The sequence below is a fragment of the Typopeltis vanoorti genome, chromosome 22 (genome assembly GCF_054136105.1).
Source record: "Typopeltis vanoorti isolate ZY-2024b chromosome 22, IOZ_Tvanoo_1.0, whole genome shotgun sequence".
Lineage (NCBI taxonomy): Eukaryota > Metazoa > Arthropoda > Arachnida > Uropygi > Thelyphonidae > Typopeltis > Typopeltis vanoorti.
Genome location: NC_143570.1, coordinates 40,241,661 through 40,261,692, shown reverse-complemented (window position 1 = coordinate 40,261,692; position 20,032 = coordinate 40,241,661). Strand labels below are relative to the sequence as shown.

At 35.5% G+C, this 20,032-nt stretch overlaps 1 protein-coding gene across 5 annotated transcripts in view; it reads right to left on the bottom strand.

The window, feature by feature from the left end:
• LOC150094343 (beta-1,4-N-acetylgalactosaminyltransferase bre-4-like) overlaps positions 1-20,032 on the bottom strand; it is a 237,807-nt gene that overhangs the window by 15,013 nt on the left and 202,762 nt on the right. For all 5 annotated transcript variants that reach the window (XM_090411758.1, XM_090411757.1, XM_090411761.1 and 2 more), the window contains one exon: positions 2,355-2,477. In XM_090411758.1, coding sequence (XP_090267884.1) covers positions 2,355-2,477 — 123 coding nt within the window. The remainder of the gene's footprint in view (positions 1-2,354; positions 2,478-20,032) is intronic.

Sequence of the window (20,032 nt, the reverse complement as noted above, 5' to 3'; positions counted from 1 at the left end):
GGGATGTCCCCTCTCAGCAACTCTTTTTAATATCTACTTAAATGAAATAATAATAAAATGGAGTAAAAATTTACATCAAGGAATTAAACTTTCACCTACAGTTAACTTAAACACTCTCCTCTTTGCAGACAACCAAATAATAATTACAAATTCTGAAGATAACTTACAGAAAGCTATTTTAAATCTAAATGAGATATCCAAAGATTATGGTATGATAATATCAATGGAAAAATCAAAAACTATGGCCTTTAAAGGACAAGATCCAGCAAGAACTAAAATAGTATTAGATAACAAGATCTTAGAACAGGTGAATTCATTTAACTACCTAGGATGTATGATCACTTATGAAAATGAAAAAGATATAAACATAAAAATTGCAAAATATTTAAAAATAACAGGAGTAATTAACTCTATATATAAACCAAATCTAGTTCAAAAACAAACCAGGCTAAAAGTATACAATACATTAGCCCTACCGGTCTTAATGTATGGAAGCGAAATCTGGACAATAAAACAAAAAGACAAACAAAGATTAACAACAGCAGAAATGAAGTTTATGAGAAAAACTGCAAAGTATACCCTATTTGATCACAAAAGAAATGAAGATATTATGAAAGAATTAAACCAAGAAACAGTAATTGAAAAAATTAAAAAATATAAACATAGATGGATGGAACACATTCAAAGAATGAAAACAAAAAGATTACCAAAACAAGCCTTAAAGTACAAGCCATTAGGAAAAAGAAAACCAGGACGTCCTCTTAAACGATGACTTCTAAGGCCGGAACAGGCCATACTAGGCCTAAATCCTTGATATGTATGATGATGATGATATTCATTATAGTTTTCAATATCCTTTTCCCTATTGTATATAATTCTTGATAAAATTTATCTTTTACACTTGTTATATACTGCATTATCAAAAAGTTTTATTATTTTCAATTGCTATTCTTATCATTATATATCCTCTCTTATCTTTTTTCTTATTGTTTTGCAAAGTATATTCAATGTTTCTTACACCATTTGCATCCCGTTTCATGTTTCCTTGTTGTTTCTATTAGGTCTTTAGTTTCCTTTTTTGCTCTTTTTAAATTATAAATTATCAGATAAATTTTCAACATTCCTTATACTTTTTATTAGGATACTGTTGAAATTTTCAGTGTCTTTTTTTTTAAATATAATTGAAATTCTTCATTTTTTATTTCCAATATTTTAAAGATTTTTCCAGTTTTCTTTTCTTTCTTTTTCAGTAAACTCAAGAAAATCGACCGTAGAACCCACATTATTTCAGACATTAAATATATTTGTGTTAGGGTTAGGGACCACGAGATGGCGGCACATTTGAGCCATCTCTCTTCACTGCGTACCGCTTAATTAGTGATAGCCTTGGGCCATCTGTCTCTGATTGGGTACCAGTGGAGATTGAACTGCCCACTCAGTCTCCAAAAGTTAGATAGGGCTAAATGGCCTCGCCTACTCCCGTATAAGGGAATAAAAAGGCGTTAGCTGATTTTTTTCTTTTCTTTCTTTTTAACAGTTTTTGTCTTTCCATTCTCAGGTTTATTGCTATTTTGTTTTGCTAATCAATGATATTTGCTTAATCTTACTTTGTTTATAATATTTATTAACAATGTAAGATTAAACAAAACAAATGGACCTGGGTGTCTACAGGTCCATTTGTTTTGAGGTTTCTTTTTAAAAAAGATGTTCATTAATTTTTTCCTTCTGCAAAGTCCACTAACATCTCTCCCCATTCATTTCTAGTGCCATTACCATTAATTCCCACAGATGATGCATTTGGATTTTCCTTTTTTTCTTACCTTTACACTGCAATCTCTCATCAAAATATTAAAATAATGTTTAGCATTTTTTAGAAGATGATGCATTTGCTTATAAGTTCTAATTCTTCATCCATGTATTAGTAGGTAGATAAACTTGCACTACCCTTAAGGTGTATCTTTTATTAGTCCTATTGCGATTTGGCAGATTCTTTTAATATGAATTTTACTGTTAGTCAAAATCCAACCTGTTTTTAGTACACACCCATTGCTTAAATCTTCGATTGTATTTCCTTTCTGTCTATCTTCCCTTATTCCAATTACATCCCGTTTAATATCTTCAAGCTCTTTAACCAGGTTTACTAATCTGTCATCACTGTTAAGAGTATCCACATTATAAGTAGCTATGTATAACTAAATATAAATACCTTAATAAAGTGTGTAACTGAATAATTCATAATTTGTTATTATATGAATGTGAGTTAATACAGTTAAATATATGGTGTAATGAAGCACATCATAAATAATTTAATCTCAAAATAATATCTTACTCAAGAATTGTTCAAAATAATTTACCTGTTAGCCATGTCATCATCTTCACCACCCCAACCCCAAAATTCATTAGAAAAGCCATTAAGCAATTCCATATGCTTTTTATTGATTGCGCTAACTCCTCCAAAAATATCTTTATAAGGAAGTCTGAAAAATAAATGAAGTTACTTTTTTTTTTCTTTTTTTTTTAAACTAGCTAATGCAGCAGATACTGTACTGGAAACCAATTTAAAATATAGTAATATATAATAATAAAACTTATAGACAAAATCTCTGCATTCATTCTAATACAGTATTAAACTGATGAAAAAGATAGTAGAGGACACAAGGTTCACTTTTTCAGCAATTCTAGCTTAAGAAACATGGGATTGGTGTTGTGTTGCACAATTTGTTAAGGAAATATAATGTTGGCATATTACTATACTACTTCTGCTTGCTCAACTTAATATTAGATAAAAAACAGAGAAAACATTACTCTAGTTGATCCAACTTTTGAGACTGAGGGGCAGGGGGACTGCATATACTCTTGTGGAGAAATGGATTTTTTTGTCTTTTATCTAACATGACTTCTGTAAACAAGAGTACTCTTTTGATCTCAAATCATTTTATAAAGATAATTGCTCTTTCACATTTTAGGTCTAAAGTTGGTCTATTATTTACGGAGCTTACAATATTTTCAAATAGTTTAATCAACAAATGCTATCATTTCTTTCTGTCACATGCCTGTACAGTACAATATATGTTTTCTTATTTTTAGACCCAACTGTTCATAAATGATTTCAATCAAGAAAATCTAACCATAAAAATCTAATGTAACATTTTTTTTTAACAGCTGATTTAAAAATTTGGTATTTTGTTCAGTGGTTTTTGTTGCTTTGTTTTAATGAATTCCAAACAGAAATTGTTTATGAACTAACAGTATATTACTGCAATGAGTTGGAAAGGGGGAAAAATGTTTTTAATACTAAATTTGAATATGTCATAATTGTTAGATTTGCTGTTGTTTATGATCACAGTGAAGCAACTTGCTGGCCAAGTAGCATAACCACATAATGTGGATTTGAATTGCACATTGGATTTCATGAAAATCTTAGATGATTTTCATTTCCAGTCAAGACCACTTCCCTGTTATTAGAGGCCTGAAATGACTTGAAAAGTAGTATGTGTTTTGGTGTGTTTAATACGATTTCGGATTACATAAATCCTTAGTTGACTCACAGTACTAATAGACTGTGTACTGCAAATTTACAACCTTTTGTGGGTGGAATTTCAGATAAACAAAAGCTCTGTGTGTGTGTGTGTAGAAAGTTTTTTACCTTGGGTATAATAAATGTTAAAGATGCCAAGCTATTTTAAACCTAGTTTTACTCCATTTCCCAAGTAAGCAAACAGACAAATAAGTCAAGTTTGCACCTGCGTGTAGTGCAACTCGTGGTAAAGGTGGAAGAAGCTCTGATCACTATTGCATTAAGGGTAAATATTAAGAATAGCGATCAGAGCTTATTCCACCTTTACCACAAGTTGCCTAGACTTGCACTACGTGCAGGCACAAACTTGACTTATTTGTCTGTTTGCTTACTTGGGAAATGGAGTAAAACCAGGTTTAAAATAGCTTGGCATCTTTAACATATATATATATATCTACTCTATAATATAAAATGATAAGCCTTTTTTTGTGTCACATTTTTTGTCTTTGAAATGTTTTGAAACTCAAGGGGCCAGCCTGAGTGTCGTGTCATCAGAATTCAAGGAGAACCAGCCTACCAGTCCAGAACTTGGGGTGGTTGGGCAGCATAGGCGCCAGGAGGACCAAACCCCCCCTTCTGAGTTTTCAAAATTCGAATCAGAATTCAAGGAGAACTGGCCTACCAGTCTGGAACTCAGGAGATGGGTGCCGAGAGGCCAGACCCCCCCCCCCTTTCGAGTTTTCAAAATTCGAGTCATCAGAATTCAAGGAGAACTGGCCTACCAGTCCAGAACTGGGGGGGGGGGGGCTAGTATATATATAATGTAATAAGCTGTTTATAAGAGCTTTTACAATTAAAAAATACTAAACATTAAATAAAGATTTTTGTTATTAGCTATTAATTTGAAACTTACAACTAGTTTCACTTGCACAAAACTGGTGGCTTCTTCAGTTTATAATAAGCACAAAAAACATCACATTCATGTTTGGGATTTTGGGATGTTAAGACACATAAGCCTGATGTCCCCCCTTAGGACCAATCACGAATGGCATTGGCTTTCCAACTTATTCTTTACTGAAAAATTTAGCTAGTCTTTTAGGACATTACATCAGAAATTACACCACTAACATTTCATGAAGAATTCAGATAATTTCTTTCAGAAATCTGATGAATACATCTTCTGACATAGCATCTCTCTCTTGACTAATGTTCTGGTGAATGATGTATATTAGATATTGTTGGAGATCTTTTTCCACCAGACATGACAAAACTCTTTAAACACTGCCTCCAATCCAATTTCTTTTGGTGGAATGTTTTTTACAAACGACAATTTGGACTAACAATGGGCAGCCCCTTATCACCTCTATCAACTGATCTCTTCATGGAGAATTGTGAAAACAGTTTCCTAGCTCAAACTTCTTTGAAACCAGCTGTGTGGTGTAGATTAATATTTTCATCATTTGGAAACATGACCTCCCAGGTCCACAACTATTTCTTCATTCTCTGAACTCTTTTAAAGCTACAATTAATTTCACATTGGAACTAGAAAAGGATGATAAACCTCCCATTCCAGATGTTCTCATCATAAAGAAATCTGACAATAGTGTCACTCTGAATATTTATCATAAGCCTGCTCACACGGGACGCTATCTTCATGTTTCATCCCTTCACCATCCTTCCCAAATGCTAGGCATCATGCACACCCAATCAAGATCACTTAAGACAAAACTTCAAGCCCACTCAAATTTTTTCTTAATGGCTATTCCATAAAAACGCTAACAACATTGTGTTTTCAAACTGTCCTCTCCACAACCAGAATATCATTCCATACATTGAATCTCTATCCATTGGGACTGCTTCTCTTTTCAAAGATCATAACATCAGAGTGACTTTCAAAGCTGATACATACCATTTTTACAGCCTCCTCAGGACATCACTCGCCTTTTACACGTTCAGGAGTATATACCATGCTAATGCACCATAGCTTATATGAGAAAGTAAGAAAGAATGCATTGGAGATGTTGAGCAAAAAAGATCTGGTCTGGCCAACTCTATCTTAACCACCAACCATACAGTACACTAGGGAATTTCTACCATGACATATTAAAATAATTCATTACAGTTATCCAATCAGCTTTTTCAACAATCATCTCCTGTCTCTTCTTTACCTGCTCATAGCTAATGCATGGCATGCAACTTTGTTCATGTTTAGAATGAATTAATTTCTTTTGTAATGGTTTTTCTAGTTTTCAGTTGTAGTAAAAAACTTGTTTTAAAGAGGAAAAATCTTGCCCATCTCTACATGAAAAAATTAACATTCTGTTGCAAAGGCCTTCATAAATGGTCCTTGCATTCTAGATCAGACTGAAATCAGTGTAATTACCAGAAAACATTAGTGCTACCAGAAGGATATTACTTCAAGTAATAATAGGTGTATCAAGAGGAACAAAAATTTGATTAAATTAGCATTTAGAATGTGGTGGATATTTATTTTAGAAGTTTTTAAGAATTGGCAGAATTATAAAGGCTGATTCAGTCGAACGTTGCCCATTTACATATGTGTGAAAACGTGCATGCACGAAAAGTTTTTATTCCTTGAATGGTAGGTCATGAAAAATCTTTATAAGGATACAAGTGGTAAGTTAGTTGGACTCATAGGAAGGTGGTAAGGTTCATCCCTCAAACCAGGCCAGAACACAAGTGATTTTCAGACATAATAACTGGTGTCATAGCCTTAGCTGCTTTGGCTATAAATTCCAAAACTGACCAATCCTTGAATGGAAAGGAGGATATTAATATTTTAGATTAAAATAATTGTTAATACCAGTTATGAAGATTTTGAGCACCATGTCTAAAGACAAATTATTTTAGAATTTTTAGTTGCAGCAGCAGTCTCGAGAGAGAGAGAGTCAGCAGTAAAAAAAAAAAAAAAAACAGTAGAAAAGTAGAAAAATTCGACTTCTGAATGCAGCTAAACAAAGCAAGTTTATGTCAAGAAAGAATGACTTAATATTATCCCAAGAAATAAAAACATGCTTTCATTTAGAAATGGAGCATTTCCTTATTTTTCAGCTGAAAACTCCTCCACTCTCCCTGAATTCTGTAAATGCACAAGCAACTGCTGTCAGCATCATTCGCTCCAGTTTCAAACTTAATGAACCAATTTCTCATCATCTGCCTTCATTCCATCCACCACTGTTCTTAGGAACGGTCTTCACACTTTTCTCCACTAATAGTTTCCAATTGTTAACAAAAAATAAATAAATAAATAAAATAAAACAAGTTCCTTCTTTCTTCTTAACCACTTGTTCATACACAGCACGATGTACAGTCTTTTACACACACACACACACACACACACACACACACACACACACACACACACACACACACACACACACACTACTTGGGAAAAAGCCAACGGACATCCCCATGAGCAAAGTGCATTGAACAATGTAACAAGTCACATGTCTGTAGCCAGTATAAATCGAAGAAATGTTATGTTCCCGTGTTTAGTGAAATGGCTGTGAGAGTTTGAAATTGGGCCATCCCAGGTCAACAATCTGCGATACCATACTGAGATGGAAGCACAAGGAGTCAACTGTGAGTGCTACCTGCAGTGGATGATCCACTACGCTCATTGAATGTGACCATAGGATGCTACAAAGGACAGCATGTAAAAAACAAACATGTTGAATGCGGAGTTCCGGGCATCAACTGGAATACAAATCTGAACAAAAACATTCAGAACCGAGGCTCGCAACATGGGTTTCCAGGGCAAGATCATATTCATATGATATCTGAACATTTTGAACGATGCAATGCTTCCTACTTTGTGGCGTTTGTACAGAACTGATGATTGTCTCTTTCAGCAAGATAATGCAATGTCATAAGGTTGCTGAGTGGTCTGTGGACATGAACGTAACCACACTTGACTGGCCTCCACAGAGCCCTGATTTCAACCCTACTTAAAAAACTGTGGGATGAACTGGAGTGTTAGGTGAGGTCAAGAGATGTCTGCTCCACAACAGTCCAAGACCTCATGGAATGAAGGCAGATGATGAGAAATTGGTTCAGTAGGTTTGAAACTGGAGAGAATTATGCTTCTGATATCACAATTTGCGATATCAGAAGCATGAAACACCAAAACAAAATAGACACTGTTACTATTTACAATCTATCTACCAACTGATGTTAATTTTTAAAAATTTTAATTGCGATAAAAAAAATTAATAATCAGAGCTATGCAGTAATTTTTTTTTTTAGCTGTCTAGGTCTATAAATAAACATCTATATCTCTTAACACTGTTTGCAGTCTTATTTCTGAATTGTTAACTGTGGTACAGTACAAGGAAAATTCATGGAGGTGCTTATAAGTACCACAGATCATAAGAGCACATTAATGAAAAACTTATACTAGAATCAAATAGTATGTATAAAAGTTGAAGAGTTAATAGAATAAAAAAAGTTAGACAAAGACATGTCCTGTCTCAGAAATAATTTTAAAGGACAAACTTGAAAAGGTGGCCTGTGTAGCTCAGTGGTGCCCGCATCCTCTGCGCTTAGTCGCAGAAAGTTCCTCCAGTCAGACTTAAGTTCAAGTCTAGTCGCCGACTGGAGGAACTTTTTCTAAGCCTTTCTTCGACCGATTCCAGAGTTAGTCAATCTCTGGCATGGGCAAGCAGGTTTTTCCTCCCACAAACTCAAGAAAATCGACCATAGTACCCACATTATTTCAGACAGTAACATATCTTGTTAGGGTTAGATACCAAGAAATGGCAGCACTTGTTTGCCAGCCTCTTCATCGGTGGCTGCTGTAATTACTGATAGACACGGGCCAGCTATCTCTGATTGGCTACTGGTGAAGATTGAACTGCCCACTCACTCTCCAAATGCTAGATAGGGTATAAAGGCCTTGCCTACTCCCTACAAGGGAATAAAAGGTGTTTAGCTGATAGCTGACATGAAAAGGAATATCAGTAGAAGGGGGAAAAAAAACTGATAATCCAAGATTTTCTGGTGATATGGCTCTAATAAATAGTAAATAGTGAAGAATATGTACAGAAAATAATAGCAATAGTAACAAGAGTTTATAATTCATGTTAAGACAAACAAAGTTAGTCATCTCTAGAGAAAAAATTAAGCATAATTAAGATATTAAAAAAGAAGATGACAGAAACTACAAGTCAGTTTTTACTTAAGATCAATAATAGAAGACATGAAAGAGAAATAAATAATTAAAAAGCAGCAACAAATTTTGAACAAGAAAAATGTATTAAATTCAAGAGATCTAAGTACTTCATCTGGATAACAAACAAAAACTGATGAAGGCATTTGTGATATGGAGGTATAGTAGAATGTTTAAAATTTTGTGGATTAACCATCTTACCGGCCATTATGGGTCAAATACGCATCGTCATGCACCTCGTATCCATCATATATTTCAATGTAATATCAATGGTATTGCAATTTTAATATGCACTTCGCATCCATGATAACCTTGACATCTATAGACGTCTTGGCCGGTAGGGTGGTTAACCATCCAAATAGCCACACAGATAAAATGTATCAAAAATATATGATTATTGTTCATATTATTTCTATAATGGAGGTATCAGGAATAATAATAATATCCAAAGCTTATATTGACTTCGATTGGTGCTTCACATCCTTGTAATTATAGATGTATATAGACATCAAGGCCAGTATGGTGGTTAAGAAAAAGCAAAAGATGTGTTACACCAATTGGAAAAAACAGTCATTAAATTATTTTGTAAAATTTTTCTTGCAACATTTTGTAAGATTTATCTACCATTGCATATTCCTTGGATTATGGAGGCATGACATTTTCCAAATTATGGAAGAATAGAAGGGATGAAAAAGGAAGAATCAAAAGATGCACCTAGTTAGATAACATCATAGATTTTGGTTTTCTGAACCAAGGGAACCAAATCCCTTGGTTTAGCTGCCAACAATGCTGGTCAGAATTGGCCCTAAGCACAGGAGGATAAAGGTCCACAATTTTCATGTCACCTTTATCATCTTCGATTCCTTTTACATTACTCTTTTCTCCAAAACATTTTGCCACCTTCCTGATATTTATTTTCCATACTTTTACCAAAGTCATCCCATGACTTTGGTTTAGCTACTTTTACACGTAGCTTAGCTCGCTTACATTTTTTTCTGTATTCTTTTAGGGCATCTACTGACTTATTTGCTAGAAACTTTTGGTACGCTTTCTTCTTTTCCCAGATTGTTCAACTTCTTGTATCCACCATGGTGTTCTTATTTTTCTCTCCTTGCAGACAACTTCAACCACATACGTCCCTAGCTGAATGAGTCAATGTCTTCGTTAGAGTTTGCAACCAAGACTCCTAGGTTTGGTTCTTGTTTCATTTTTTTTTCGATAATATTTGTATAGTTAAATCTACAATTTACCTGTGAAGGTTGCTCAACTTTAATTCTTTTTAAAACTTTCTTAGATAACTGTTCTTTTCAATCTGATATCCATTTTTATCCTACTTAGCATTAAGTGATGGTTTACTTAAATTTCAAATCAACTGTATGCTCTCGTATCCTGAAACAGCATGAATATCACTTGTTGATATCACTATCACATAATAATATTACTAAATTTTATTAATAAAATTAGAATTTATTAACAACCCCTATATATTTTGCTCATCTAACAGGGAGGTCAAAATAATTGGTTACAACATATATAGGAGTTGTTAATTAATTCTAATTTCCATTACCTGCATTAAACTGTTTTTTCAAAGTATTATTATGTCTACCACACATTTCTATAAAATATCTAGAAATAGTAATTACAAATGCAAATAGAGGCTATGCTGTAGTTATCTTAGATAAATCAACCTGTAGTGAGAAAATGCAATGATAACAAAAGAATGATACAATGAAAAGAATGCATGAAGTTCTATAAACTCATAGATGAAGCTATTGCCTGGTACTCGGAAGTAAGAAAACTTTTCACTGCATCCTCATGCTAATGAGCGATTGCTCAACTTACTATTCAAAGTGAGACAATTTGATATGAAGTCAAGTGTATATATATCAGTATCCTAGTCATTAAAATGCTTCCCAGGCAAATTTCTGTAAACAAATCTGGTATGGTGGATAGACAGCTAAATAAATTTATAAAGAATAAGAGAAATTAGCCAAAACACCAAACTAACAGTATACAAGACAGTGTTCAAACTAGTTTTAAGTTATGGATTTGAGAATTGGGTTAGAAATAAAGCACTTGATCAAAGACCAGAAACACAGATATGAGAGTTCTGAGAAAAATTAGGGGAGTGAATAGATGGAAACAATGGCAGAATCATATTAAAAATGAAGATATTAGAAAGGAACTTGACATTATTAGCATTCAAGAATGCGTAAGCAGAGCTAATCTAAGGTGGTATATTGCCATTTAAGTAGAATGGGTGAGAAAAGGTTACCAAAACAGGTGTTTGATGCCAAGATGGCAGGAAAGAGACTCAGAGGAAGACCAAGGTCTAGGTGGATTGATTCAGTCAGAAGTGCCTTAGAAGAATGAAATGTTAGATACGACAATATTGGAGTGCTGACAAGAAATACTGATTTGGAGGAAAATAGTTGATAGGAGATTAATAATAATGTAGTGCTGTCATAGTAACCTGAATACCCCTTGAAGGTACTTATCAGGAAATTGATGAGGAGTAAGAGGAGGAGATTTACTGAAGATGGTGGGAGATGTTTTATCATCTTATAGTGGATGCCATCAGACTCTACAGCATTGAAACAGTAATGTAAGATTGCTCCTTTCAGTTCCTCCTTAAGGAATAGCTAATTGTAGGTAAGGTAGGCAAATGATGCATTCTATATCCACCCTTCATTTTCCAGATTTTATCCCATACCACTTTGCACTGGTTACCTGACTGATGGAAACCAGATCAAAGATTGTTTCTGACTGGCATCTAATACAATGTGATTTAGCCTGATCATGTTTAACAGATTTGATGCAGTAGAGTATCACCAAAATATATCTCAACCTTTGTTTTATTTTATTGGTTGCTTGGTGCTCAGAGTTCTGCCATGGTTTCAGATAGTGGAAATTGAGATGATATTTTTGGAATTTGCAGCTGTCACTGCCTGGACATGAAACATCTTTAGTTTATGCTTCAGCATTAAATTTTGTAAGATAGAAAAAAGGTATTTGAGCTAGACCAGTCAATTTTCCATATGGGCATCTGTGAAGGAAAACATGGTTCTTGTGAGGATATAATGGAAAGGCTTCTATACAATGCTCTCTTCAATATTCCACATAAACAGAATATATTATAAGAGCTAATGCAGAATGAGTGGGTTGGCATATGATAGAAGGTATGTTCATTATTGAGAGAGAGAGAGAGAAAAACTTATCGAACTTAAGTTCAACAATCTGGCCTCACCCATTTGTAGGCACTACCAGCAAAACACTGTGTATGACACTCATCCATAAGAAGTATGAGAGGAGGTAGTTACAACATATCAAGATCAGTAAGTTAACTCAGAGCCTAATGGTAAATAAATGGAACTGTAATAAGCACTGTAATAAGACATCCCACTGAGATGGCTACAGCTTCCACAGATGTGTTAAGTCGGACATGATGAAAAGGTATATGATTATTCACAATGATAGAAACGCTTCCATCAGCAAGATCTCACTGGGTTTTAAATGTTTCTTGCAGACAGAAACAGACACGCTTATGTTTCTGACCTTGATGTCATCAAAATTCTGTCAGAACCCATGAAAGTTCTGCTATGAGAATTTTCCTAATCTTTTGACCCAGTAGACTTAACTGATTTCTGAGGTTGAAGGCTTGTATTTGTCATTTAATTTTGGGAAGTATGGAGGTTTTTCCTTTGCAAAAATATGTCAGATATAGCTTGGTCAGCAGTTATATTTGCTTTAAATTTAGTGGATACAAGGGATTCATTTTTTCTGAGGAGGTGTCTCTGGAAGTTTTTTTCTTTATATGATGCTGTTGCCATAGTTTTTCTGACTCATTTAACAGGATAATTTTAGTTGTTTCAGAAGTGAGACCATAATAATTTATGTGACTGATGTGCTCCAAAGATAATTACTTGCAATCATAACATTAAAGAATAGTGAAATTATTGGATATTGGGATAGGCTTACATGTTTGTTTTTGTCCCAATTATTACTCTCTTAACTGCTGCCTTGTCAGCATAAGAGAACTTCACGCAGGTGTTGTGGTGTTCTCTTTGCATCCTGATAGAAAATGTTTTGCATTTTTTTTTAATCCTTCCACCTTTGGGAGGCTTGGAGTAGACTAAATGTTCTCTCTCTCTCTCTCTCAGTTGAAGGATTTAGTTTTTGCAAAGCACTCTTTACTATCACATTGGACAGATATGGTAGAGCAATGACAAGTAGTTTGGGCATGCCTATATTTCTGATATTTAAAGCATCGAAGTGGATTAGAATTACAGAGTAACTTTGACATGTCTAAGCCACTAATACCCATAAAAGCAGGAAATATCCTGCTTTTATGGATATTAGTGGCTTAGACATGTCAAAAGTAAGGATGATATTCCTGGTTGGAACTTAACAACCATTCCTATGTATAAAGATGTACCTCACAATGCCTTGTTCTTTAACCTGGCATCAGCAAGGTGGGTGGGTGTGTGACAGTTATTTCTTTCTATATCTTTGGGATCTGTGACATCCCACCTTACTAATGCAGAGTTAAGGCACTAGTAAGGTGGGATGTCATATCTAAAACATATATTTTCATTTGAAATGCCACATGTAGAATGTTTTATGGGATATTATCATAAATGGAATTCTCCCAATGGATGTTTGCAGCAGCAGCATTTTCTGAATGATACTGACATGTTTCCAGTAGAATATCACCAGAGCACATTAACTCTTAAGAGTTAATGTGCTCTGCCCATCCTTCTTCAATAAAGAGAACATTTTTCTCTACTGACCATTCCTTTGTTTCACTGATGATGAGAAACAATGGTACATTAACATGTACAGACTTTTCTGTTTCTTATATTTGTTATCAGATGATGAATCTACGCTATCTGTAGATTCATCATCTATTTGGGGTTTTATAAGCACCCTCAAATTGAAAATGAAGGATTCATGGTAAAAGGGATTTTTAGCTTGGTGTGATATCCATGTTTGGCTCTACCAAGGGCCATACACAGGTGCCAATATTATTATTACAGACTACTCAAAGAGTCCTTAGACTCATCAAGGCAGGCCCTAAACATCATGTCAAGAACTATCCAACACTTGTGCAGTATCTATTATACTTTGCTTTGAACTCATTCACAGTCAATGCACCCACAACAGACTCTGGCAACCTATTTCACTCATTCACTACTCTCCAAGCAAAAAAACCTAGTTCTAACACCCTTGCTAACTACACTCTTATTCAGTTTCCATGGGTATCCCCTAGTTCTCCCACTACCAGACCTGTTCTGAAAAATTTCCTCTGACTTAATCTTATAAAAACACCTAATTAATTTGTACATCTCTATCCTATCACGCCTTTTCTGCCTATCAACCAGTTTCTGTAACCTACAAATCTTCAACGTGTTCTCGTAAGGTTAATTCCAAAGACCTGCTACCATCTTAGTCACTCACCTCTGGATCCTCTCCACCTTGGTGCTCAGATCTGCACACAGTAGTGAAGATGGAATCTTATCAAGGCTTGATAAGGAGTAATAATAATCTGCTTGTCTCTGCTCATCAAATTATTCTTCAGTAACCAAATAATCTGATGAGCTGCTTTAGCCACTTTTGCTATGTGCCCTCTAAACTAAATCCCTATCCACTAACAGTCCCAAGTCTGGGTTCATCAATTTCCTGGAGTACAGTTCCACCAATGTGGTATACAGTTGGTAATCCTTTCACCTCAAAATGCATAACCTTACACTTTGCCACATTAAACTGACATCCATTCTCCTTTGTCCAGTCTACCAATCTATCCAAATCATCCTGCAAAATTCTGACATCATCCCCGTATCCATCTGTATTAACTATTGCTCTACGCAACTTTGCATCATCGGCAAATAACTGAACAGTTCTTCTCAGATCTTTTCCTATATCGTTAAGTCCTAGAACAGAGCCCTGCAGCATGCCACTAGTCATTTTGGACTCTACTCCTGAATAAGCTATTCTCTGATATCTCTCCATCAACTATCCTCCTATCCATCCCCATGTGTGTTATAGTTTATTGATCAGAATTCCAAATGGTATCTTGTCAGAGGCCTTTGTAAAGTTCAGCAGTATCACTGCAAATCTTTACCTTACCTTTATCCAACTTAGCTGTCACTGTATTATAAAACGTGCGCAAGTTACTGGAGCATGACCTACCCTTCACAAAACCATGCTGCCCCCATAAAGTGTACCATTTCCATCTACCCATTTCTGTATTTTGCTCTTAACAAACTTCTCCAATACTTTGACAACTCCTAATATGCTGATTGGTTGGTAATTTGCTGTATTAGTCTTGGAGACTCCTCTATGGAATGGAACTATTTCCTCCTCTTTCCACCCCCTTCGGACTAACCCAGAGCTGAGACTTAGATTAAACAAATGGTCTAGGGAGCTGATAATTCTCTTGCCACTTCATGTAAAACTCGACCTGGTATACCATCTTATCCCATAACTGTATTTGCATTAATGTTCTGCAATATGCTATGCACTTTCATTTACCTCAGTTCCCATATGAGCCTTTGGCTCTCGCTCTCTCATTCCTGCAATATCACCAGCTGGATGATTATACTCTTGCAAAGTGTTCACTTAGTAATTCTACTATTTCAACTGATTCAGTTCAGTCCCTACCATCAGCATTCAATAAAATCATTGTACCACATACATTCTTTCTTTTACTTGCAGCATATTGAAATAACTGTTTGGGATTATCTTTAGTCTACATTGCTAACTACCTTTTATACTCTGCTTTTGCCTTTCTTACTACACTAGTTACCCTTTTAGCTTATTGGTTACACCTTTCTCCTTAAATTTCCTCCACAATTGTTTCTTTTTTTTTTTTGCAGCTCCAGCTTAATGATGATATTCTATGATTTACTCTCCTGATTCTAGGTATGCAGTCTGCCATTACATCCGTGAAACACTCCTTTACTGCTTCCCATACCTAACATCCGTGAAACACTCCTTTACTGCTTCCCATACCTAACAACATCCAGCCCTGTAGTTTCACATATATCCTTAACTGAAAATTCCACACATTTAGCCACTTCCCAGATGAAGACCATATGATCACTCTCACTAAGTGGTGAGAATGTGGTCATAATCATCATAGCCAAATTCTCAGATGCAATTACTCGAGCACTCTTGAACTCCTAATATATTCCATCACATGCTGTCTCAGGTAATTATCCCTTAGTAACTGCATAAATTCTGTTTCCTCCCTCCCATGTATCCTGTCCTCCTCCCAATCTATGTTCCCACAGTTGAAATCCCCCTGTGTTCCATTCAATGAGTTAATTTGCTGATGTACATTATCTTCATAATCTTTTCCATCCCCTGGTCTATTGCAGCATCCAACTGTACAAGGGTTGTTCGATAAGGCCGTGCAGCAAAAATGAAAAAAACAATTTTTTTGGGACAAACATTTTTTATTTTTCAACGTAGTCTCCTTTGAGGTCTGTACACTTAGTCCAATTATGCTCAAGTTTTTTGATTCCGTCTATATAGTATGATTTGTCCAACTCTTCAATATAGGTAGTTGTTTCGGCAATCACCTCATTGTTTGATGAAAATCTCTTTCCTGCAAGCCATTTTTTCATGTTTGGAAACAGACAGTAGTCTGAGGGAGCCAAAGAGATTGGGGGGGGGGGGGGTGCGAAAGGACTTCATAGAGTAAATCGAACAATTTTGCGGTCACAATTGCAGAAGAGTGAGCGGGTGCATTGTCGTAGTGAAAAAAATCTTTATCACCAAGTGTGGTCGTTTTTCCTTTATTTCATTATTTAAACAATCCAGCAAAGACACATAATACACTCCGGTAATTGTTTTGCCCTTTTCCAAGAAGTCTATGAAGATTATGCCATGAGCATCCCAGAAGAAGATGGCCATAACCGAAAACTATTCCTGCTGAAGGAATAGTTTTCGCTTTCTTTGGTGCAGATTCCCCACTTGTAACCCATTGTTTTGACTGTTCCTTGGTCTCAGGCTGGTAGTGATGAATCCATATTTCGTCCACTATTACAAAATGATGCAAAAATTCCCCTGGATTCCGTTGAAACAGCTTCAAGCTGTCCTTGCAACAGTTCACATATTGACGCTTTTGATCCAGTGTGAGCAAACGTGGCACCCATCTTGCAGATAGTTTTCTCATATGTAAATGTTCATGTAAAATATTACGTATGTGGTCATTTGAGATGCCCACAGCCTTAGCAATTTCACACACCTTCACTCTTCTATCATCCATCACCATATCATGGATTTTTTCAATAATTTCTGGAGTAGTGACCTCAACAGGGCATCCAGAACATTCAGCGTCACTTGTGTTCATATGGCCACTTTGAAAGTTACTAAACCACTTATAAACTGTTCTAATCGAAGGTGCGGATTCACCATAATGTTTATAAAGCTTAGCTTTGGTTTCCTGAGCCGTTTTGCCTTTCAAAAAGTAATGTTCAATCACTACACGAAATTCTTTCTCATCTATTTTTCACAAATCACGGTACTTGATCGATTTAAATGAATGCCAAACACAGAGTAATAAATCTATCTGACTCAAACTTAACGTGTGATCCTCCAATAGTTTCCAGCAACTAAAAATAACCTCAATATGTACTCATTGCCTGGTGGCACCATCTCTTAGACTTTGCATGGACTTATCGAACAGCCCTCGTATATTTTGTTCTGCTAGCCTCAATCTCATACCAGATAGCCTCAAATATGCTATTTTCACTGGCCTGCAGTTGAACTGCTACTCTCTTTGGTTGCAGTTCATTGGCTATCATCAATATATCCCCCCCCCCTTCACATTCTAGCTCACTAACTACATCATCTTCTGTTAGCCATGTCTCACTAATGCCAATAGCTTTTGTTCAGGATGAGCCAACCAATGCCAAAAATTGCTCCTGCTTGTTCCGAATGCTCCTGGCATTAGTGTACATAAAGTGCAAAAACCTTTAGGCCCACTGCTATCCTGATGCTTTATACTAACTATCCCATTCTGGTTTGTCACCAGTGGTACTAACTTAGGCATATTATACACATTCTTACACTCAACTGCCTCATTGATGCCTGGATATCCACATCCACTCAACAACTTACCCCCCCCCCCCCCCAACACAAGCTCTAGTTTCCCTGATTCTGCACATCCACTTTCACTTCATTCAACAACACTTTTTCCAGTTCCCAAATACCAAATCCATTCAGATGCAAACCATCCTTCTTGTATAACCTTTTACCTGTCAAATTCATTCCATACATCCACAAACTCCACACCACTCCTCCTGCATAACCCACATATGCAGGAGGAGTGGTGTCATAAGAGTCCTTCACTATTATGAGTCTCCTTCAACTCTACTCTGTCATACTGCAGCAACAGACTCACTATCTTAATTCTCTCTTTTTTCTTTTACTACTTTGAGTAATTCTTTCATATTCTCTTTCATGCCATACTTTTCTTCCAAGTCATTCATTCCAATACGATCATCTCTTTCACCCTGCCCTTTTGTGCTCTAATAGCCTCACTAACATCATTAATTTTTGCACCTGGAAAGCACGATTTTGTCAATCTCTCGTCAATCACACCTTTTATGATTGAAATGCTGTACAAGACTCGCTTCTTAATTTTTCTTTCTCTCTTGGTCAAGCCTTCATTTCTCTTATCTCACACTTCTTTCTTTTTGTTATCAGCTGACCCACTTGCCAGATGTTTCTGCATTTGCTCCAGCTCCCACATTGCCCTAATTATCACTCCAGGTAACCAAGCTATTTCCCTCATTACAGTCAACTCTTCATTCTTTACATCATTCATACTATTCTTTCATTCAATACCTTTACTCTCTTTCTTAATCACGTCTCATTTAACCTCTCTTTCAATCCTATCTGCCATTACATCACACATGTTCAATAGTATTCTGATTTTCATCCATTAATTCAATCTCACGACCTGAGACACACTTTTGATGCTTGCTCTCATAGCATTTTCGCACACTTTCTCACCACTACTGCTTTCAAATCAAATTCCATTTGCCTTCAGTAATGTGTTCATTTCACTGACTGAACTGCATGAAGTCCCTTTGGCTAAATTCTTTAAACAATAATGCCTTGGACACCATTGCACCATTAATTAACAATATTTAAAACAAAAACTTTTAACTTAAAGCCAATTAACAGTGGATTCTAATTCTAACACAATTTTTTAACAGATAATGCTTTTTTTTTTTTTTTTTTTTTTTTTAAACTAAACAACTTAGCTTTTGGATCTCTCGAATCAGTTGTACTATGATACACCATATGGCATCTCCTCCCCTCCCCTTCATCTTCTATTACTGTCAAGCAATAAATGCACTGCAACAAGCCTTGAGCATCGTCTTTTTTCCATGGTTTAGGAACAGTGCTTGCTACAATACATCTGGAATCTTGTTACAGCGCATGCACATCACTAGTATTCCCCTTTCAGGATATCCATTCATTGTTGTGCCACATGGCAAACAGAGTGGGCAACACTCAATCACAATGACAGTGGTCTGGAGGACAGAAAAGCAGACTCAGGAAAAGTAGAGCAAAGACTAAGGGAATAAAAGTACAGAATATGAAGAAGAATGAAAAGGCTAGCATCTTTTCTGTATCCAAACTAAAGAGCATATTCTTATAAGCAAAATGATGTATGAATCATTTATGTTTATAGATTAAGTAGGTTTATTGTCTAGAATAAAATGTCACAACTGCATAGATTTGAGAACCTTCTACTAGAGTTTCCCAAACTGTTTTTAGCTAGCACTACCGTGGAAAAGTTACCTTGATTTTAGTCTTTCTCCCCTTAAAAATTATAAAATTTATAATTAATATTTTTATTTATTTAAAGAAAAATTAAAATTAAAATATTTTGCATCTGTGAAACTTTTGCACAGTAACATTTAAAAAGTTTGAAAAGCAATTGACAGCATACTGAGTACACACATCTTTCTGTGTAAGTTGCCTTGATATACCATTTAAAGAATACAATCTCTGCAGACTCCACTTCTGTTTTAATAATGTTTTGATTATTTAAGCATTTTCAATAATCTTTTGATTATTAAAAAACAGCATCATTCCACTCACCCATTTTCATTACAATATTAATAATTTACTGTGGTAGACACTTAGATGGTAAGCAATTTTCATTGCCTGGGGTGATACCAACATCTTGGTTGGAGGCCAGAAATTGAAAAAGTACTCTATCATGCAGCAGAACATCAACAGTCTATACAGCAACATTTCTACACTATTAAACCTTGAGACCTCTCATGGTACTAAAATACATA